Source organism: Aulonocara sp. 'chitande type north' Nkhata Bay, linkage group LG8 (genome assembly GCF_057382095.1).
Source record: "Aulonocara sp. 'chitande type north' Nkhata Bay isolate Kocher_YH1m ecotype deep benthic linkage group LG8, A_spYH_male_GT1.1, whole genome shotgun sequence".
Taxonomy (NCBI): domain Eukaryota; kingdom Metazoa; phylum Chordata; class Actinopteri; order Cichliformes; family Cichlidae; genus Aulonocara; species Aulonocara sp. 'chitande type north' Nkhata Bay.
Genome location: NC_141351.1, coordinates 16583071 through 16600580, shown reverse-complemented (window position 1 = coordinate 16600580; position 17510 = coordinate 16583071). Strand labels below are relative to the sequence as shown.

Here is a 17510-nt window from a genome sequence, read left to right as displayed (position 1 = left end):
TCAGAATTGAAATCCGTTGTGTTCCAAAACTGATCCTTGGGGATCAGTTTTGGGGCTGCTGCTTTTCATATTGTACATTAATGAGATATGTGCAATTTCAACATCTTTGAAAATAATATTATATAATATAATACAAACTTACTGTGCTGTGGAAGTAACTTGGAACAACTTCTGAATGAACTAGAATATGAATTAAATAATCTGAAGACCTGGTTTGACCATAATAAATTAACATTGAACCTGAGTAAAGCAAAATTCATAATATTTGGGAAATGCACATATTCTACTAATAGTAAACTGACAATAAATAACAGTACCTGAAATAAAATTCCTTGGTGTGATAATACATCACAAACTATCCTGGATTCCAGACATTACTTATATCAAAGGCAAAATATCGAAGTCTCTGGCAAGGTTAAGGATCTCATAAATCAAACATCATTATATACTCTGTATTGTTCTATCATACTGCGGTACATGACATACTGTGTGGTTGTGTGGGGAAACAAGTACAAAACACACACCCATCCAATATACATTCTGCAGAAAAAGAGCAATAAGGATAACAAATAAAGCTACTTCAAGAGAACCTTCAAATCCACTTTTTATCAATGAAATCAATGAAATCAAGAAAAGTAAATCAATGCAAAAATTCACACATTAAGCAAGTGTTAAACACAGGGTGATTAGTTTATGTAAAAATGTAGTTTGTTGTTGTTTTGATTTATGTGCTGAAAATGGTTTTATTTGTGTATGTTCAATGTGTTAGACTTGTACATAGTTAAACATATATGGATCAAATAATGTTGAATTCTGGAGATGGATTTGTAAGCAATGAAATTTGAAATAAGGGGGTAGGAACAGGAAAAGTGTAAACTTCATCCTACTCCTTTTCAAGCACACACATTATGTAGAAATATATATGAAAACTTGATGATTTTTAAGTTTTGTTTTTTCTCTCTTGTTATTTCAATTATATTTGCATGTTTGAAATAATATTCTATCATCTTTCAAAATATGTCAAAAATATCTGATGTGATGAAATGATTTCAAGTTAGTTTTGAGTCACATTCCTGTCACAAGGTAGAAGCCTCAAGAAGTTGTTATTGGCAAAGCCACTTTTATATACCCTTTATTTAAAAAACAAAAACAAAAGAGTAAAAAAGAGGCATAGTATTGAGGGCAACAGAAATTTCAAAATAAATAAATTGCAGTTCTATCAACACATCTTAAGTGGCCAAAATGGGCTGGATGCTGAAGCTTTTAGTTTTACATTTTATTTATTTTTTTTGCCATTTTGACTCTATGATTCTACACACAGTGTTTCTGTTTCTATTCTTAGTGTAGAAATAATTTAAAAGCCACAAGAATGTTTTACTCAGTTACAACGAAACAATCAAAGTCCATTTTTGATACCCTTCATTATTACATCGCACACATTATAACAATTGCATTTAACTGCAAGAAACATCAATAATATTTATTTTTTTAAAAGCACGATGATGTAAAATATAAAACTCTTTTTGAATTTTATTTGCATGTATCCCCAAATAGTAAAAAGACCTAATAAAACAGTCAGTAAACATTTACCAGCCTCATCCACTACCACATAATAACAGTCAATCTTACAAACAGCGTGCCTTTAATTAGTATTTTAAAATAGTCTCTTCATACAGTTTTGATCTGTAGCAAATTCATAACTTCAGAAAATAATTTAAATGATACTGTATGAAAGCAATTAGCTTGGTAGATGTTTCGGTTGGATTGGTCTGGGTACTCCAGGGCCTTGTACAGGAGGTGGTTGTTCAGGGGGGTCATGACTGTTTTCATCATCCCAGTAGTTCGTTTCTCCGTACTTGAAACTGACAGATTATGTTTAAAGTCAGAAACCAATCACACATGTTTGTTTGTGTACTGACAGCTTCAGTTTCCATTTATCTATGAGGGAAGTATGGATTTAGTTAAGTAAAAAAGTAAGTCCGTTCATACCCAGAAACTGGAGTTGAGGCAGCTGCTGGAAATGCAGGCTAGAATAAGAACAAGGCAAACACAACAATGAGCAACACTAAACATCTAACAGAGTTACCTTTCCTGTTTAGGGATTTGCATTTTCACTAGAAAATAAACAAACATTGCACTTCACGTCCTTCACACAAGTACACACTCTTTAAGTTTTAAGGTTTTACGCACAAGGATATGACATATTGCATGATGTCAGCCAAAATGCAGAAACAGTGTGTGAAAAATGAACTACACCCTGTGATCCAACAGCATCTAAAATCACTTTAAACAGCAATAACTTCATGTAATCATTTTCTCTATAAGTCTCACGTGACTGTGGACAATGTTGCTTCTGTTAATTGAGCTTTGCATGCATAGCTCTCTTAAAGTCCTGGTTTAAGTCTGGACTTTGACTGGGCCATTCTTTGACTTGGCTCCTTTATTTTTCAGAATGTTACAAATTTGCTTTGCAAAGTTTGGTCAACTTCTTCCTCTTGCATTTAAATCATTTTAGAACCTGTTAAGGACATTTGTAACATGCCCTAAGACGTAAAAGCCTTGGATCGACAGAGAGTGTACTTTCTTTTTACCATAACTATGAAGATAAGTGGATAAATATATTTACCCGGTTGGTGGGACGCTCAGGTGGAGGTATGGGTCTGGCACCCGTTTGAGCATTGCTGTTTGAGCCTGCATTTGTGTTTTTGGTCTGAGTCTTACGTAACCTGAAAAAGAAAAAAAAAATCAAAATGTACAACACCATATGAAAAACAAAACTATTAGTATGTACACTTAATTTGAGTTGAAGTTTACCTTTTGAGGCAAGGCTCTAAGGACTCTCTCCTAAAGATGTAAAGGAGCACCAAAATGAGAAGAACCAGAAGAGGAACCACCAAGAGGAAGAAGATCAGCAGGCCGTTTCTGAGGGAGTAGTCTTGTGCAAAAAAGAGATGTTTGTTCAGATGTGAATTAGGAACAATAGTGAAAATTTTATTGCACCAGGAGGGAACTTTCTAAAAGTTCTGCTTTTTATTAGATGAAAATTAATAGTGAACTATCACATTGTTTTTGATTCAGCAGACATACCCTGCATGTCGTTGGTAAAAATGAAAATTTTCCCATACAGATGATACAACAACAAATGCTACGGCAATAATGTCTCCACTAATGAGGGGATAACAGATGACTGTGTATCTAATGATGAATTCAGATGGTCATATTGCCACACATGTGGTATTAGGGGACTTATTTGTCATAGGTCATAACCGGTGAATTAAGACGTACCTATTTGAGCAGGGCCGCTGTCTATGCTGCCACCCCACCCTGACCTGTCACAGTAGGGTGGGCCCCAGCCATTTTCACAGTGGCAGTGACCTAGGTTGTTACAAACCTGAAATAAACATTAAAGAGTAAATATCCAGCAGGTCCTAAGTGGCTGGAATCTGAGTAAAGAAAGACAAAAAAAAAAAAGAAGAAACTTTACCCCTCGGCCATTACAGGTGGTTTTTGCATCACAGATCAAGTTGGGCAGGAGAGCAGAGGCATTCACACACTGAAAGTTCACACAGGTCTAAAAGAAAAGTAATGTTACTTACTGGTGCAGTTAGATTGTGTCATTAGCAGTTTTTCCTTATGATGTTGACAGTATTTTTGTAAAAAAAAGTGATACCGTATTTGCATTAGTTGTTACATTTCTTTACTTTGTCATTAAAATAGTTTGCTCACCTTTCCTGTAGCACAGGGGCTGCCAGGGTTAACATAGGCTGGGTCCAGCACATCTGTGCCAAGGTTGAAGTCTGCATTAACACAAGTCTTCCCAGCAACTATTTTGATACTGACTGTGGCACCAGGAGGAGGGTTATTCACATTCACGTTGGTGCACTGCACCTTTCCACACATGGTATTTCTGTGTAACAGAGTTAAATTAAGAAAATGAATCACAGTTGCAAATGACTTAAACACTGGATGAAAAAAAGGTAAATCTAATCATTAACTGAAATGCTACAATTGTATCTTATCACTCAGTTACTGCCATCAGATAAAGTAATGCTACTTTTTTTTCAAACACATTCACATATGCTTAATCGAATACATGCTGAATTTAGTGTACCAGCAAAGCTTCACATGCTCACGATGAGAGAGGAGATTCATGACATCATACTTATCAGCAATAGGTTGAAGTTAAAACCCAAGAACCACACTTTTATTTTAAAAACAAGTATAATCTACACTTCTGGTTTCTCATGTTTTTGTTCAATGAGTAAATATAATCTCACATTTAACATTTGGCAAGTAAAAGGAAACAAGTTTGTTCACAAATAATGTTGTTCCATAAGAAATCATGGCTAGATTTAAGTATCAAACCATAGTTAGGAAGGTGCTTATTTCAACCAAACATCTTTGAAAAGTGAACTCCAACAGGGGATCAAAAAATGGAAAATAAGAGGACTTAGAAAGTGCCAAATTATAAGAGTAAAATTGTCCATGTTTTCATTAGATATCATTAGATATAGCTATACATCATTGTACAAAAAGAGCAAAGTCTGAGGGGATGGGATTAAGATGGGAATTCTTCTCAGATTTGACCAACTTTATAAAAACAAAGTCGATGTTCAACATGACTAGCGCAGTACTTTTTCAACACATGTTATCTAAAATCCTTAAATTCATGAGATGATGAATTAATGACATCATTAGAGAGTACTTACGCTAAAGTACATTTGATGTAGTTTCCATTGCTGTTGGATCCACAGTTACCAAACCGATCTCCCTGAATATTTGCATCTTGGAAACAAATATCTGCTGCTTTTATTGCATTATCTGCCAAAAAGAGAAATAATATCCAGAAAAAAGAACAAGAAAAGTCTGAGAAGTCTTGCCTAGTGATCGTAACCACATTACTGAAAACTAAAAGCATGAAAAAAGTAATGAATTATTATTAGATGTACCTGGTGCAAACAGATGTCCGCACTGATAATCATATGTCTGGCAGCGTCCTTCATAGCAATACGCAGCATTGTTTTCACAGGGCAGACCATCCATGAGATAAAAGTCATTCGGACAGGATTCATTTCTTCCATTACAATATTCAGGAAGATCACAGGTATTGACAGAATTTCTGCATGGCGTTCCTGCAACTTTCAGCTAAAAAACAGAAGAGAGAAAAAAGTTAACTCACCCACATTTCCAAATGTTTTTTCTTGGTGCAAAAAGCACAATAATCAACCATAAAGCTAAATCCAACACATTTCAGACCTGACAGTTTTCACAACATGCTCCGTGAGCACATGCAGATCCGTGGGTAAATGTACATGTGGCAGCATTGCAGCACTTATTCGTACATTCCTGTATGAAACAGATGAAAAAAAGACAGTTATTAATTATTTAAACAAAAGATACAAAACTTCAACACCGCCAGAGCATTTTCACTCTCAGAGGCATGAAGCAGAAGTGTAATTGGGTAATTGTGCCGCAATAAGTGAAATTAATTTACAAAAAAGGTTGCAATTCTTTGCACATTGTATTTACTTTGTAAATGTCCGTTTCCATATTTAGACATCCTGATATGATATGATATCTAATATTCCCTCTTAAGACTTGATGCAATTTAACAGATGGTACTGTTAATTCAAATTTATAAGGCATGTAAGAAAAACCTTTACATGATTACCTATTGTTAATGCTTGTTATAAAGTATTATTTTCAGTGTGTTTGACTTTACAGTACTGAGCAAAAGACTTAAGCAACCCTTTATTTCATTATAGTTTGCAAGGAAACTGGAAAATAATTGCAGTGATTTACTGAAATTTGCAAACATACATGGAACTACAGTGTTTTTGTTTTTTTCATTTGCTGCAAATAGATTTTCAGGTCAGTCACTTCTCCCTCCCTCCCCCCCCCCCCCCCCCATCTGTCCAGTTTCCTCAAAGATTTGCACACCATACCAAACATGCCATGTTTTTTGGCTAATGGCTCTTTGGCAATCACCTTGATGGTGCAAAAATACAATTTATGATTGCTAAACTACGCTATTTTTGGTATTTCCTGAATATTCAAACATTTAAGTGAAGTAGCTTAAAAAATATAATAATAAAAGAATAATAAAAGAAATGACCTTTAGATGAACTCTTAGAAAGTCTGAAAAACTATTGTTCAATAAATAAATGGAAACAAAATATAAAGAAATGAGGGTTGGTTCAAGACTTCTGCACAGTACTATATTTGACAGTAGTACTCTACCTGTGGTTTGCCACAATCACACTGCTCCCCTTGTTCCAGTAGGCCGTTGCCACACTCAGGATTGCTAATCACATTTGATGCAGCGGGCTGATTTCTCAGACACAGGCCTCCTCCTCTTAAAATCAGTGCTTCAAAATCTGCTTCACTGCACTGGCTAAAATTTGTGGCACCACTGCAAAATAACAGGATAAATCATTTATAGAAATATACAGTTGGACAGGCCTCATATAGATGTTTTTAAAAACCCTACTATAGTGAAAGGTTTCTGTTGTCAAATTCTAAATATCTATACTGATCTAAAACCTTTATATATCTTTCAGCACTGATGGTGCCATTCCAGATGTTAAAGCTGCCATTTCCATAGGCACTAACGCTCCTCTTCAGTTCAGCACCCAGGTTTCCGAAAAAGAATTTCAAATTTTGATTCGTACAACCACAGAACAGTTTTTCACTTTGGTTCAGTTCATTTGGAATGAGCTAGTGACGGCGTTTTCAGATAACGTTCGCATACAGCTAGACCTTTACTAGTGATTGGATTCATTGTTTCCTTAAATTTGACATATCGTCCCAAATTTTCAGAATTGGAATTGTAAGGAAGGTTAAAAAAAAAGACTTCTACGGAAAAAACAATAAATTAAACATTTTTTGAACATTAGTGAAAACTGTATTACCTGGCACCTCCTGACATGATGCAGCTTTTTCCATTACAGGCGCAGTTCGCAGAGTCATGATTCATGCCCAGGTTATGACCCATCTCATGAGCCACCACAGTGGAGACAAAAGCCAAATTGTTGTTGCTAAACTGTAAAAAACAAACACAGGACATTAAATGGTGACATTTTAACAAAATTTATGCCCAATTTGCAGCTCCTGAATTTGAAATGAGAGTTTAAATCAATGATATGATAAATCATTATTCGTGTATAGCCAGAAGAAAAAAAATGTAAATGAACTTAAAAGCATATATCAAATATATCTACAAAAAATATAATATTATATAGTACATATAGATTTCTATTAATATTAGAAATCAATTTATTGATGTAATCACTTTCTCAACTGCAATAGTAATAGCAATTGATACATGTTATACATTATGTTGTTGGACTAATAAGAAAAGCAGTTTCCAAAAAGACTTTGTAATAATACAAAGAAAGATGCATTGTCACGGTGGTGGAGTGCATTCAAGTATAACTTGTTTGACTAGAGTAGAATGTATTCAAAGCCTGCGAGAATAAGCTGCAGTTTTTATGAATAATGTATGATTGGTATCAGTTTCTGTGTGTCAGCTGGTGTTAGAAGTTAACAGAGACGAACTAACCACATTGATTCCTCCAGAACTTGAGGCAGAGCAGACTGTGCCCACAAAGGCCATACCTAATACACCTCCTGGATATGCCCCAGACTGACCACTAACAAATATGGAAAAAGGGGTAAATGTGTCAGAGAGCAGTTGATATTCTGATATTAAGCATTATTGATACAACATCTTGCTCAGAATAAATAAATAAACCAAAGGACAAAGACCACGTGTTACTTACACAATGAGTTGTCCAATGTCATGCCTGATTTTGGGTATCAGAAAAGTCTTCCTCCACTGAACAAAATTTCCCAACACATTTCCTGCACTGCCGTCCACACTAAAAGGATTACTATCCTTAAAAATCTCCAGGCCCACCAGGACAACTCGGATGTTCAGCTGCTTGTAGTACTACAGCAAAGAGGAAAAAAAATACCAGTGTTTTAGTACAGAATCTAGTTTAATTAGGCACGTTTTCTTTTACAAACTACTTAAAATCTCACCCCGTCCAGTAGATTAGCCATTTGCACCATCTCCTCTCTCACTGCTGTTGCATTGTTTTTCTTAAAAGTATACTGTCAACACAATTAATTTGTATTTAATGGCATTTACATTAACATGCTGCTCAATAGCTTTGGCACTATATTTTACAATATAAGCACTCCAGATTTTGTGGGAAAAGTTATTTTAAAAACTATTATATGCCTGGTGACACCAGGAGTAATATATTCATTTACTGCATCAGTTTACAAAAGCCTAGTCATTATTTCCATATCAGTGAGTTCATAGACACATATATATCTATCTACATATATATTTACACACTCACCCTGAGATTATCCACAACCAGCACCAACTCCACATAACTGGTCTGTGGTAAATTGCGTTTTCTCTGTTAAAGCAACAAAAACCCCAATGATTTTCATGTTGCATAACCTTTTAACACTGCAAATATATGTTGAAGTAACAAATGAGCATTTAACCCGCAGCAGAGAAGTCAGGGATTGGCCAGGCTCAAAGGGTTCGTGGCTCGGCACTGAAGTAGCCTCAGTAACGACTCCACAGGTGATGGGCTCGGTCTGAACGTCCTCCAAAAGGTAGAGAAGGTGGTCATTGGTGGTGGACTGTGGCACAGGCTCCAGGCCAAAGGCCTTATTTTCAAAGAAGATCACACCCCTACAGAAAAGCATTCAAGACATTCTAAGTGACAAACGCTCTAATTCTATTCAGGGGCTTGGCATGGCAATCCTGTAGCAGGTACTATGAGCTCAGGAAACTTAGATACTATTCCTCAAAAAGGTTAAAGCAAATCATTGGCCCTTATCGAGAGCATTTCCCAATAACCAGAATAACTGGAAAATAATTTGAATTGTTTTAAATAGGGATAGTCAAACCTGAGACCAGAGCACGTGCTCAGCGCTACCATTGAATCCTTATAGCCTTCCACCTCCCCGTGGTAATAACAATGTACCTGAAAAAAACAACAAAATGAAAACAGGTTTTAGAGTTAATGCTCAAGACCAGCCTTATAACTTAAGGTGTGTTTCAACGTACATGTTCTTTCGGATACGATGTGTTGTAGTTCCCGGCAGCGTCACGTGAATATTGAACAAAATTTGGGTGTAAGAAGTCTCTGAAAAGAGAAGATGTATATATATTTGTCTGCAGCATTAATATAAGCTTATAATGTCACTACAACCAAATTCACATACCTGTTCTTTTTTAGATGAATGACATGCTTTTGGTTGTTTATGTTGACTGCATATGACACTGTCTCATCTCCATATTTCTTAATATGTAAAGAGCATTTAAAAAAAAAAGTTCATATTAAACCATCAGCTGAAAAGATAATTCAGTCAGGTATCAGGTACTCACATCTTTTAAATGATGTTGTCTGTTGATGCTTCTAGACCCTCTATGAATCGCTTGAGGATTTACAATGGAATACTTGGAAAGCTTTGATGTAAACCCCTGGAAAGCATCTGCAATGTAAATTCAACAAGATACTATAAAAATAGAGAAGTCGCTCCATGATTATATAATGCTAGTCTTCAGGAAAAGAGACATTTAAGAATACACCCAAATTAAAATGACCAGAACAACATTTAAGCTTATTTTGCTGTACTTTCAGGAGCTAAATATGTCCTGATTAATCACACACAGCTTTTTTTTCTGGACTCCCCCCCCCCTTTTTTTTTTAAGAATGAAAAATTCCAAGTTTTCGTTGTATGTCCTTTAACATCGACAGCCTACGCATTTAGTCAAGCTCAGAGGAGTCTTACCTTTGTTATCGATCCCAGAAATAAAGGAAAAAACAAAAACAGTTATTAGGATGTGATTTTTGATGATCATTTTTGAAGTCTGTAGATTGCGTCCCGGTTAGGCCCACAGAGTGCCTGCGTTGTGTCTTTGCTTCCTGCTCCTTGTCAGGTGGCTAACGATGGGTGTGGCTTTGGACAGGTGAGCGCCTTAGAAAACCGGACTTTGTTGCAGTGACAATTCAAAGCGATTTGTCAGAGGATTTTTATATGAGAAGTTTTCTTTTAAGCGTTAAAGGTTATATTTCAGTCCTACCTTACAACTTTGTCCCAAATAACTTTTCTACCAAGAGACGCCTCCGTTTGTTTGTGTTGTTAATATAAAGATTGCAATCTTTTAACAATACTTGCTGAGTGGATATTTTCGATATATATTACGTCAGGGTTAAGATCTCGGAGGCTATTTGGAAGTCAGAAATTCGAGGAGCTTCTGGATAAACCAACTATAGCATATTAGTCTAGTGATGACATAGTATAGGCTACACACAGAAATTATCATTACGTTCTTTATTTAAACAGGTTGTATCACTGAGATCAAGATTTATTTTCCCCAAGAAATACCTGTGTACAAAAGACATTTACAGTCTAAGTTCAAAAAGTAGGCAGACAAAGCACATTATTCACGTTTACAAACTAGAAGGCATGAAAAAAAATAACTGCAGATGGATGTAATTATAACTTTTTTTTCTTTTTTTTTTTAAAAACACAACCAGAATTTAGCTTCATATTTTTTTTATGAATTCATTAATATTTTATTTTTGGTAGCTCATTTCATTGGTCAAATCCATTCTTACCAAGTTCAGTGTGACAAGAAGTGCAGCTAAAATGAGCTGTAATTAAATACCTTCCTGCCTCATTATCTTTGATCAGAATCAGGTGTTTCTCATTATCCTGCTTTGTCCACTTCCATTGATCACTTTGTATGTATTTAAGCCCACTTCTTGCTTTAGATTTTTGTTACATTATACTACTTTTGGCTACTTGAGCTGCCACTGGTTGAATTTCTGGATTCTGTTTGTATAATGGCCTTTTGGATCTTTGGCTTCACCTTAATAAAGTACCTTTTCAGTGTACTTTGAGTCTGCATTCCAGACAACACCCAACCAAAGGTACACCTATTTATGACAACCAAGCATTCAAGTTTCGTCACCATGAAAAGTTTTACTATGTACCATTGGCTGCAAACTGGTTGTCTTTTAAAAGCAGACTTGAGATTTACAATGGCCAAATCAAAAGAAGATCCTTTGTGAACTGCATGAAAATATACATTACAATAATGACAGAAATAATAATAGTTACTTACACAGAATTTCAAGTCCAAAAAGCTGACCTGATAAACTCTAGTCTCAATTCTCCAGTCTCAGGTAGGTTTATTTGGATTTCAGCAAATAAAATGGCTCGCACTATGATGCTAAATGGGTGCAAGGCAGGGCAAAGGTGACAATAAGGAGCAAAGGGTCTGATTGATCCAGTGAAATGTCTCTCTGCCTTGACTTTGGAGTCTCTCAGTGCAGAGAAGTATGCTTAAGGTTTAGAAGACGGATAAGTAATTAGAAGTCAATGTTTCAAAGTATTGAGAAAAATTAAAGTGATTGTTCAGTTTGTTTGTGTCAGAGCTATTAACCGTTTCTATCATTGATCTCAATCCACTGACCTGTGTTATTTGTCTACAAAAGCTTTTAAAATAGTGACCCCTGCTGACGGTTTCATGACAAAACTGAACCACACATCCCTTCTCCTCTATTCTTCCAAACTGAACCTTTGGCTCATACATGGCTTTCCTGAACAGGTATTAATGAAAAAAAAAAAATACAAAGGAGAACATGAACCGGAACTGATAGTTTTTCTGCATTCCAACATTCCAGTTCTCCATACCAAACACTGACATTTAATTCAAGTGAAACCAGTTAGGCAGATCAGCTTGTGTATCTCCCTTTAAGGTAGATGTGAAATCAGTGAACATAAAGATATTATTGAAAGATACATTAAAAATATGAGTTTAATTTTAATTTAGTCAACTTCCCTTGCCCCTGCACTGATTACATTTTAAGCAAAAGCATCATTTCTTCCTTAAATAACAACAAAAAAGGCAGTGTTTCCTTTCTCTGTCGAGATGATTAAGATATTTACAGTGTGTCTCAAAATGTAGAGCGACACCAGAATGAGAAAGACCAGAGGATGAACCACCAACAGGAAGAAGACCAGGAGGCTGTTCCTGAAAGAGCAGTCTGTGGTAGAGAAAGTCTTATTACTTAATGGATTAGCAACGTATATCAATAACTTTTTGTTTTGTCATGTTTTTAAATCAGATTACCAAAAATCAGTGACTTTTAATAAATAGTAACAAGTAATAGTATCAGTGCCAGAGGCTATTAAGAGGAGCACAAATAGTTCACTTGTTGTGACCAAATTTAAACCAGATAAAGTTTTAGCTTTTTATCTGTGCAGGCATCAACTGTTAGATAAAACATGGATGATCACACATCATAACTTGATAATTATGTTATTTCTGATCCAACACGCATATAGTTAAACTGGGAAATTTACACAAAACAGTTTCACCAAATTGCCTAGATCAGGTCGCAGATGCCAACAGACTTAATAAACTGATCCGTAAGGCCAGCAATGTTGTGGGGATGGAGCTGGACTCCCTCAAGGTGGTGTCGGAGAGGCGGATGCTGTCCAAGATAAAGACAATGTTGGATAACACCTCCCACCCACTCCATGACATGTTGGTCAGTCACAGGAGCTCGTTCAGTGAGAGACTGAGATTACCGAAAAGCACCACTGAACGACACAGGAAATCATTCCTGCCTGTGGCCATCTCCCTGTACAACGCATCCACTTAACACACTGTTTGCTGCTACAACTACACATGTTTCTTTTCCAAATATTTATTTATAAGTGACTTATGTATGTATGTATGTATATATATGTATATATTGTACTATTCTTAGTTAGCGTATTGTCTGTCTTGTCTTAATGTTGGTTTAAAATGGAGCACTGTAACAAAAAATAATTTCCCCCAGGGATCAATAAAGTATTCTGATTCTGATTCTGATTCTGATCAGAATAAGTTACCACAACCATGTCAGTGGAGGAACAGAACAATTTATTCAACAGTAATTTGAAATACTGTGTCTCTAATGATGAATTCAAAGGACTTTGTTAGCCCAACTCAGCATTGATGATCATAGGTCTATTCAAGTCCACCTACCTGAGCAGGACCACTGTCTATGCTGCCACCGTGCCCTGACTTGTCACAATTAGGTGGGGCCCAGCCATCTTCACAGTGGCAGTGCCCTTGATCATTACATACCTGAAATAAACATTAAAAAGAGAAAGTCTGACATGTCCTAAGTGTCTGTATGAAAAAAGAAAATGCAGTTTTACCCCTTGGCTATTGCAGGTGGTATTTGCATCACAGTCCAGGTTGGGCAGGAGAGCTGAGGCATTCACACACTGAAAGTCCAGACAGGCCTGAAAAAAAATTACTTACTGCTGCAGTTAAAATGAGTCATTAGAAGATTTTCCTTCTTATAGAAACACTATTGTCATAGTAAAAGTGAAATCACATTTGCATTACTTGTTACATTTCTTTCTGTTGTCATTAGCAACGAGAGTCTGCTCACCTTTCCTTTACCACAAGGGCTGCCAGGGTTAACATAGGCTGGATCTACCACATCGGTACCAAGGTTGAAGTCTGCATTAACACAAGTCTTCCCAGCAACTATTTTGATACTGACTGTGACACCAGGAGGAGGGTTATACACATCCACATTGGCGCACTGCACCTTTCCACACATGGCATTTCTGCATCAGGAAGTCAAAGAAACAATCAACAAACCTTTAAATGGTATGCCAAAGATGCCATTATTTTCTTTATTCTAATCAAAGGCTCTTTGTAATTGCACTTTTATTAAAAGTTTTCGCATTATCTCACTTGGACGGAAAGTATAGCTTATTTGAAAATTTTAATCTTGCCACAAAAAGTTTCAGCAAGCGCTGATGTGGGTTCACAATAAATGATTCAGGTAGCTAAAAGTAATCATGTAATATTTACGAACAGTGAACTTCATTAGTTGGCACTGTACACCTAGACAAGGTGCCAGTTTATCACATTGAGACAGACATTAGCTCATGCTCACATGCACATCTAGACCCAATTTAGAATCAACAGTTAACCTAATTGAGCTGTGGGAAATAAGCAGGATACCCAAGGGAGAACCAATGGAGGTACAGAGAGAGCAAACTACTTAAATTCACAACATGTTAAATTAATGATGTCTAATCATTAAAAGACAGTACTTACGCTAAAGTACATTTGATGTAGTTTCCATTGCTGTTGATTCCACAGCTACCAAACCGATCTCCCTGCATATTTGCATCTTGGAAACAAATATCTGCTGCTTTTATTGCATTATCTGCCAAAAAGAGAAATAATATCCAGATAAAAACAAGACAAATCTGAGAATTCTTATCTTGCCTAGTGATCGTAACCACATTACTGAAAACTAAAAGCATAAAAAAGTAATAAATTATTACTGGATCTACCTGGTGCGAACTGATGTCTGCACTGATAATCGTATGTCTGGCAGCGTCCTTCATAGCAGTACGCAGTATTGTTTTCACAGGGTAGGCCATCCATGAGATAGAAGTCATTTGGACAAAATTCATTTGTGCCATCACAATATTCAGGAAGATCACAGGTGTTAGCAGACTTTCTGCATGGTGTTCCCAAAGCCATGATCTTAAAAAAAAGAAAAAACGAAAAAAACCCAAAACTCAAATCAAACCTACTTTTATGTTTTTGGAATGCACAAGAAATGAAAAATTGCAACACAGAAGCAAAGTCCAACACATTTCAGACCTGACAGTTGTCACAACATGCTCCATGAGCACACATGGACCCACGAGTAAAGTTACATGTGGCAGCATCACAGCACTCATTCTTGCATTCCTGTATATAATAGATGGAAATAATTATTCTTACTTACACAGACAAAAAGATATGTCATGACGCAGATGTTTATGTGCACCCTAGTTAATAAAATGCGTAACATTTTAGATTTTGCACTGCACCAAGAATACAAATGATAACATTAGGTATTTTTTCCAGTGTGTGTGACCGTATCTTAAAGTAGTACCTCTGGTCTGCCACAGTCACACTGCTCCCCATTCTCCAGTAGGCCATTGCCACATTCAGTCACATATGATGCAGTGGGCTGATTTGTCAGACACACGCCTCCTCCTCTTGAAATCAGTGTTTCAAAGTCTGATGCACTGCACTGGCTAAAACTGGTGGCACCACTACAAAGTAATGGGATAATCCATTAATAGAAATATGCAATTGGATATGCCTCATATCCAATTACATAATTGCATAATAATAATTCATATGATTCCACTTGAAGGAATAATAAATGCTGAAAAATTAAGCATGTAGAAAACACAATAAATCACACTTTTTTATTTGTGGAAAATGTCTTACCTAGCACTTCCTGACATGATGCAACTTGTTCCATTACAGAGACAGTTCACAGTGTCGTGATTCATGCCCAGGTTATGGCCCATCTCATGGGCCACCACAGTGGAGACAAAAGCCAAATTGTTGTCGCTGAACTGTAAAAAAACCCCCACCAGTATATTTAAATTGTGACATTTTAATAACATTTATGCCAAAATGTATATATGTCTGTGTATATATGTCTCTGTAAGCAATATGTATATATATATATATATATATATATATATATATATATATATATATATATATATATATATATATATATATATATATATGTGTGTATATGTATATATGTATATATATATATATATATATATATATATATATATATACATACATACATATATATAAATTGATACATTCTTACATATCCAGTGGTATGTAGCCTATGTATTATCTCAGCAGGGCTGCTGTACATTGAATGGCCAGCACATATCAGGAAGCAAAGCAGAACATAAAACATGCAACGTGAGGGACTGTCAAAATAAAACAGGAACCAAACCACAGACATTCCAATTTACAGTAACATAGGGAAAATGTGAACAAACAATGAGAGCACACACACTTTGAAGACAGGACACAGAGGCTGGACAGAAAGAGGGGGAAAAAGCCGAGACTAGAACGGAAGACATGGGGCACAACTGTAGGGACAGACAGGGATACAATATAAGCAAAACAGAACAGAACTAGATAAGAAACAAAACTATAGATTGTTAATAAATAAATAAAAACAGGAAATGGGAAAACAACAAAAAACGCAAAAAAACTGGGACCAAAACGCAGGGATCCTAACACTGAAGGAGGAACTAGAAAGCTACTTCCAGTTATCAGGAGAAGGAGTACAAAACTAGCCTGACTCCAGATGAAGTAGAGTTGTTTATACCTGGGACCAGAGCATGTGCTAACTGCTACAAGTGAATTCTTATATCCTTCCACTTCTCCGTGGTAATAGCAATGCACCTGGGAAATGCAAAGAAAAAAACAGGTTTTAGAACTAGTCTTCAGATCCAGCCTTACAAATGAGTTTGAGCTTAAACTTACTTGATTTGCTGGATATGATGTGTCGTAGTTACCGGTGGCATCACGCAAATACTGAACAAAATTTGAGTGTAAGAAGTCTCTGAATGGAAGAGAAAAAAAAATTATTCTAAAGCACAAAAAAGGAACTTACATTAATATCTGTGTGGCCTAATGCTGCACATACCTGTTCTTTTTCAGATGAAGGACATGCTTTTTATTGTCTATAGTGACTGCATATGACAAGGTCTCATCTCCATATTTCTAAATGTATACAAAAAATGTTAAATGTTCCATATTAGACCATCTGCTGAAAAGATGATTAGGTCAGGTATCAGGTACCCACCTCTTTTGAATGTCGTGGACTGTTAATGCTCCTAGACCATCTGTGAATGATCTGAGGATTTACAATGGAATACTTGGAAACCCCATGGAAAACATCTGGAAGGTAAATTCAGTAAGATACTATAAATACTGAGAAGTACTCACTTATAATCTCATTATCACTTATCAGTAAAAGGTCTTTTAAATGCCAACACTCAAAACACAATCAGATTTCTGCGATCCAATCCTTTTAAATGAGAAAGAATTAAGTATACACTATAGAGCAAACAAAGCTCTTAGTCAGAGTAATAATGAAAATACAAATGAACAACAATATGTAGCAATTGTCGTTATGAGTGTACAAAAGAAAAAGTTCAGCAGACAAACAACACAACATTTAGCCCATCTCAAATGTGATGTATCCAGGTCTCGTGCCTGTTGAGTCTACTGAGTGTCTTTTATGCTTAATTCGAGGCAAACCAAAGTAGGTCTACCTGTTTTTTGCTTGCTTGTAATAAGGAACCTCCTTTGACGGGAAAAACAGGTATGATAAATTTAGGTGGAAAATAACAGCAATTTAAAATATTTGTCATACAACAGGTATGCATTGGTGCACCTATTTAATTTTAATTATATGAGTGGACTTTTAAGACAGGTGTGTGTAGAGCTGTTGAATGGAATGAGCTCCCAAATACACCTCAAATATGTGAAACACTTACGTAACATGATAAAAATAACGATTTTCTCTGTTTCTATAAAACAATGCTGTAAACCACGACGGTAG

At 36.0% G+C, this 17510-nt stretch overlaps 2 protein-coding genes across 2 annotated transcripts; both read right to left on the bottom strand.

The window, feature by feature from the left end:
* Nucleotides 1-1115: 1115 nt before the first annotated feature.
* On the bottom strand, nt 1116-10050 carry LOC147323516 (disintegrin and metalloproteinase domain-containing protein 9-like). The gene is made up of 22 exons (XM_086303912.1): nt 9823-10050; nt 9416-9522; nt 9253-9329; nt 9095-9173; nt 8935-9011; nt 8524-8716; nt 8370-8432; nt 8044-8115; nt 7782-7951; nt 7562-7652; nt 6912-7042; nt 6241-6412; nt 5257-5346; nt 4950-5145; nt 4710-4821; nt 3727-3907; nt 3485-3571; nt 3286-3391; nt 2815-2935; nt 2627-2726; nt 1990-2027; nt 1116-1862 (listed from the first exon to the last, which is right to left on the bottom strand). The coding sequence occupies exons 1-22, from the start codon at nt 9890-9892 to the stop codon at nt 1739-1741; spliced, it is 2457 nt and encodes an 818-aa protein (XP_086160038.1). The 5' UTR covers nt 9893-10050; the 3' UTR covers nt 1116-1738.
* A 104-nt stretch (nt 10051-10154) lies between these two features.
* On the bottom strand, nt 10155-16504 carry LOC147323515 (disintegrin and metalloproteinase domain-containing protein 9-like). The gene is made up of 11 exons (XM_086303914.1): nt 16427-16504; nt 16269-16345; nt 15350-15480; nt 15006-15168; nt 14729-14818; nt 14413-14608; nt 14171-14282; nt 13491-13671; nt 13252-13338; nt 13076-13177; nt 10155-12086 (listed from the first exon to the last, which is right to left on the bottom strand). The coding sequence occupies exons 2-11, from the start codon at nt 16281-16283 to the stop codon at nt 11997-11999; spliced, it is 1167 nt and encodes a 388-aa protein (XP_086160040.1). The 5' UTR covers nt 16284-16345; nt 16427-16504; the 3' UTR covers nt 10155-11996.
* Between the last annotated feature and the right edge of the window lie 1006 nt (nt 16505-17510).

Coding starts and splice junctions, on each gene's coding strand:
- LOC147323515 (XM_086303914.1), bottom strand. Junction 15,169..15,349: donor ATCATGTCAGGAAGTGCTAG/GTAAGACATTTT, acceptor ATTACTTTGTAG/TGGTGCCACCAGTTTTAGCC. Junction 13,339..13,490: donor GCCCTTGTGGTAAAGGAAAG/GTGAGCAGACTC, acceptor ATTTTTTTTCAG/GCCTGTCTGGACTTTCAGTG.
- LOC147323516 (XM_086303912.1), bottom strand. CDS start 9,892: ATGATCATCAAAAATCACATCCTAATAACTGTTTTTGTTTTTTCCTTT. Junction 3,572..3,726: donor GCCCCTGTGCTACAGGAAAG/GTGAGCAAACTA, acceptor CTTTTCTTTTAG/ACCTGTGTGAACTTTCAGTG. Junction 1,863..1,989: donor GCCTCAACTCCAGTTTCTGG/GTATGAACGGAC, acceptor ATAATCTGTCAG/TTTCAAGTACGGAGAAACGA.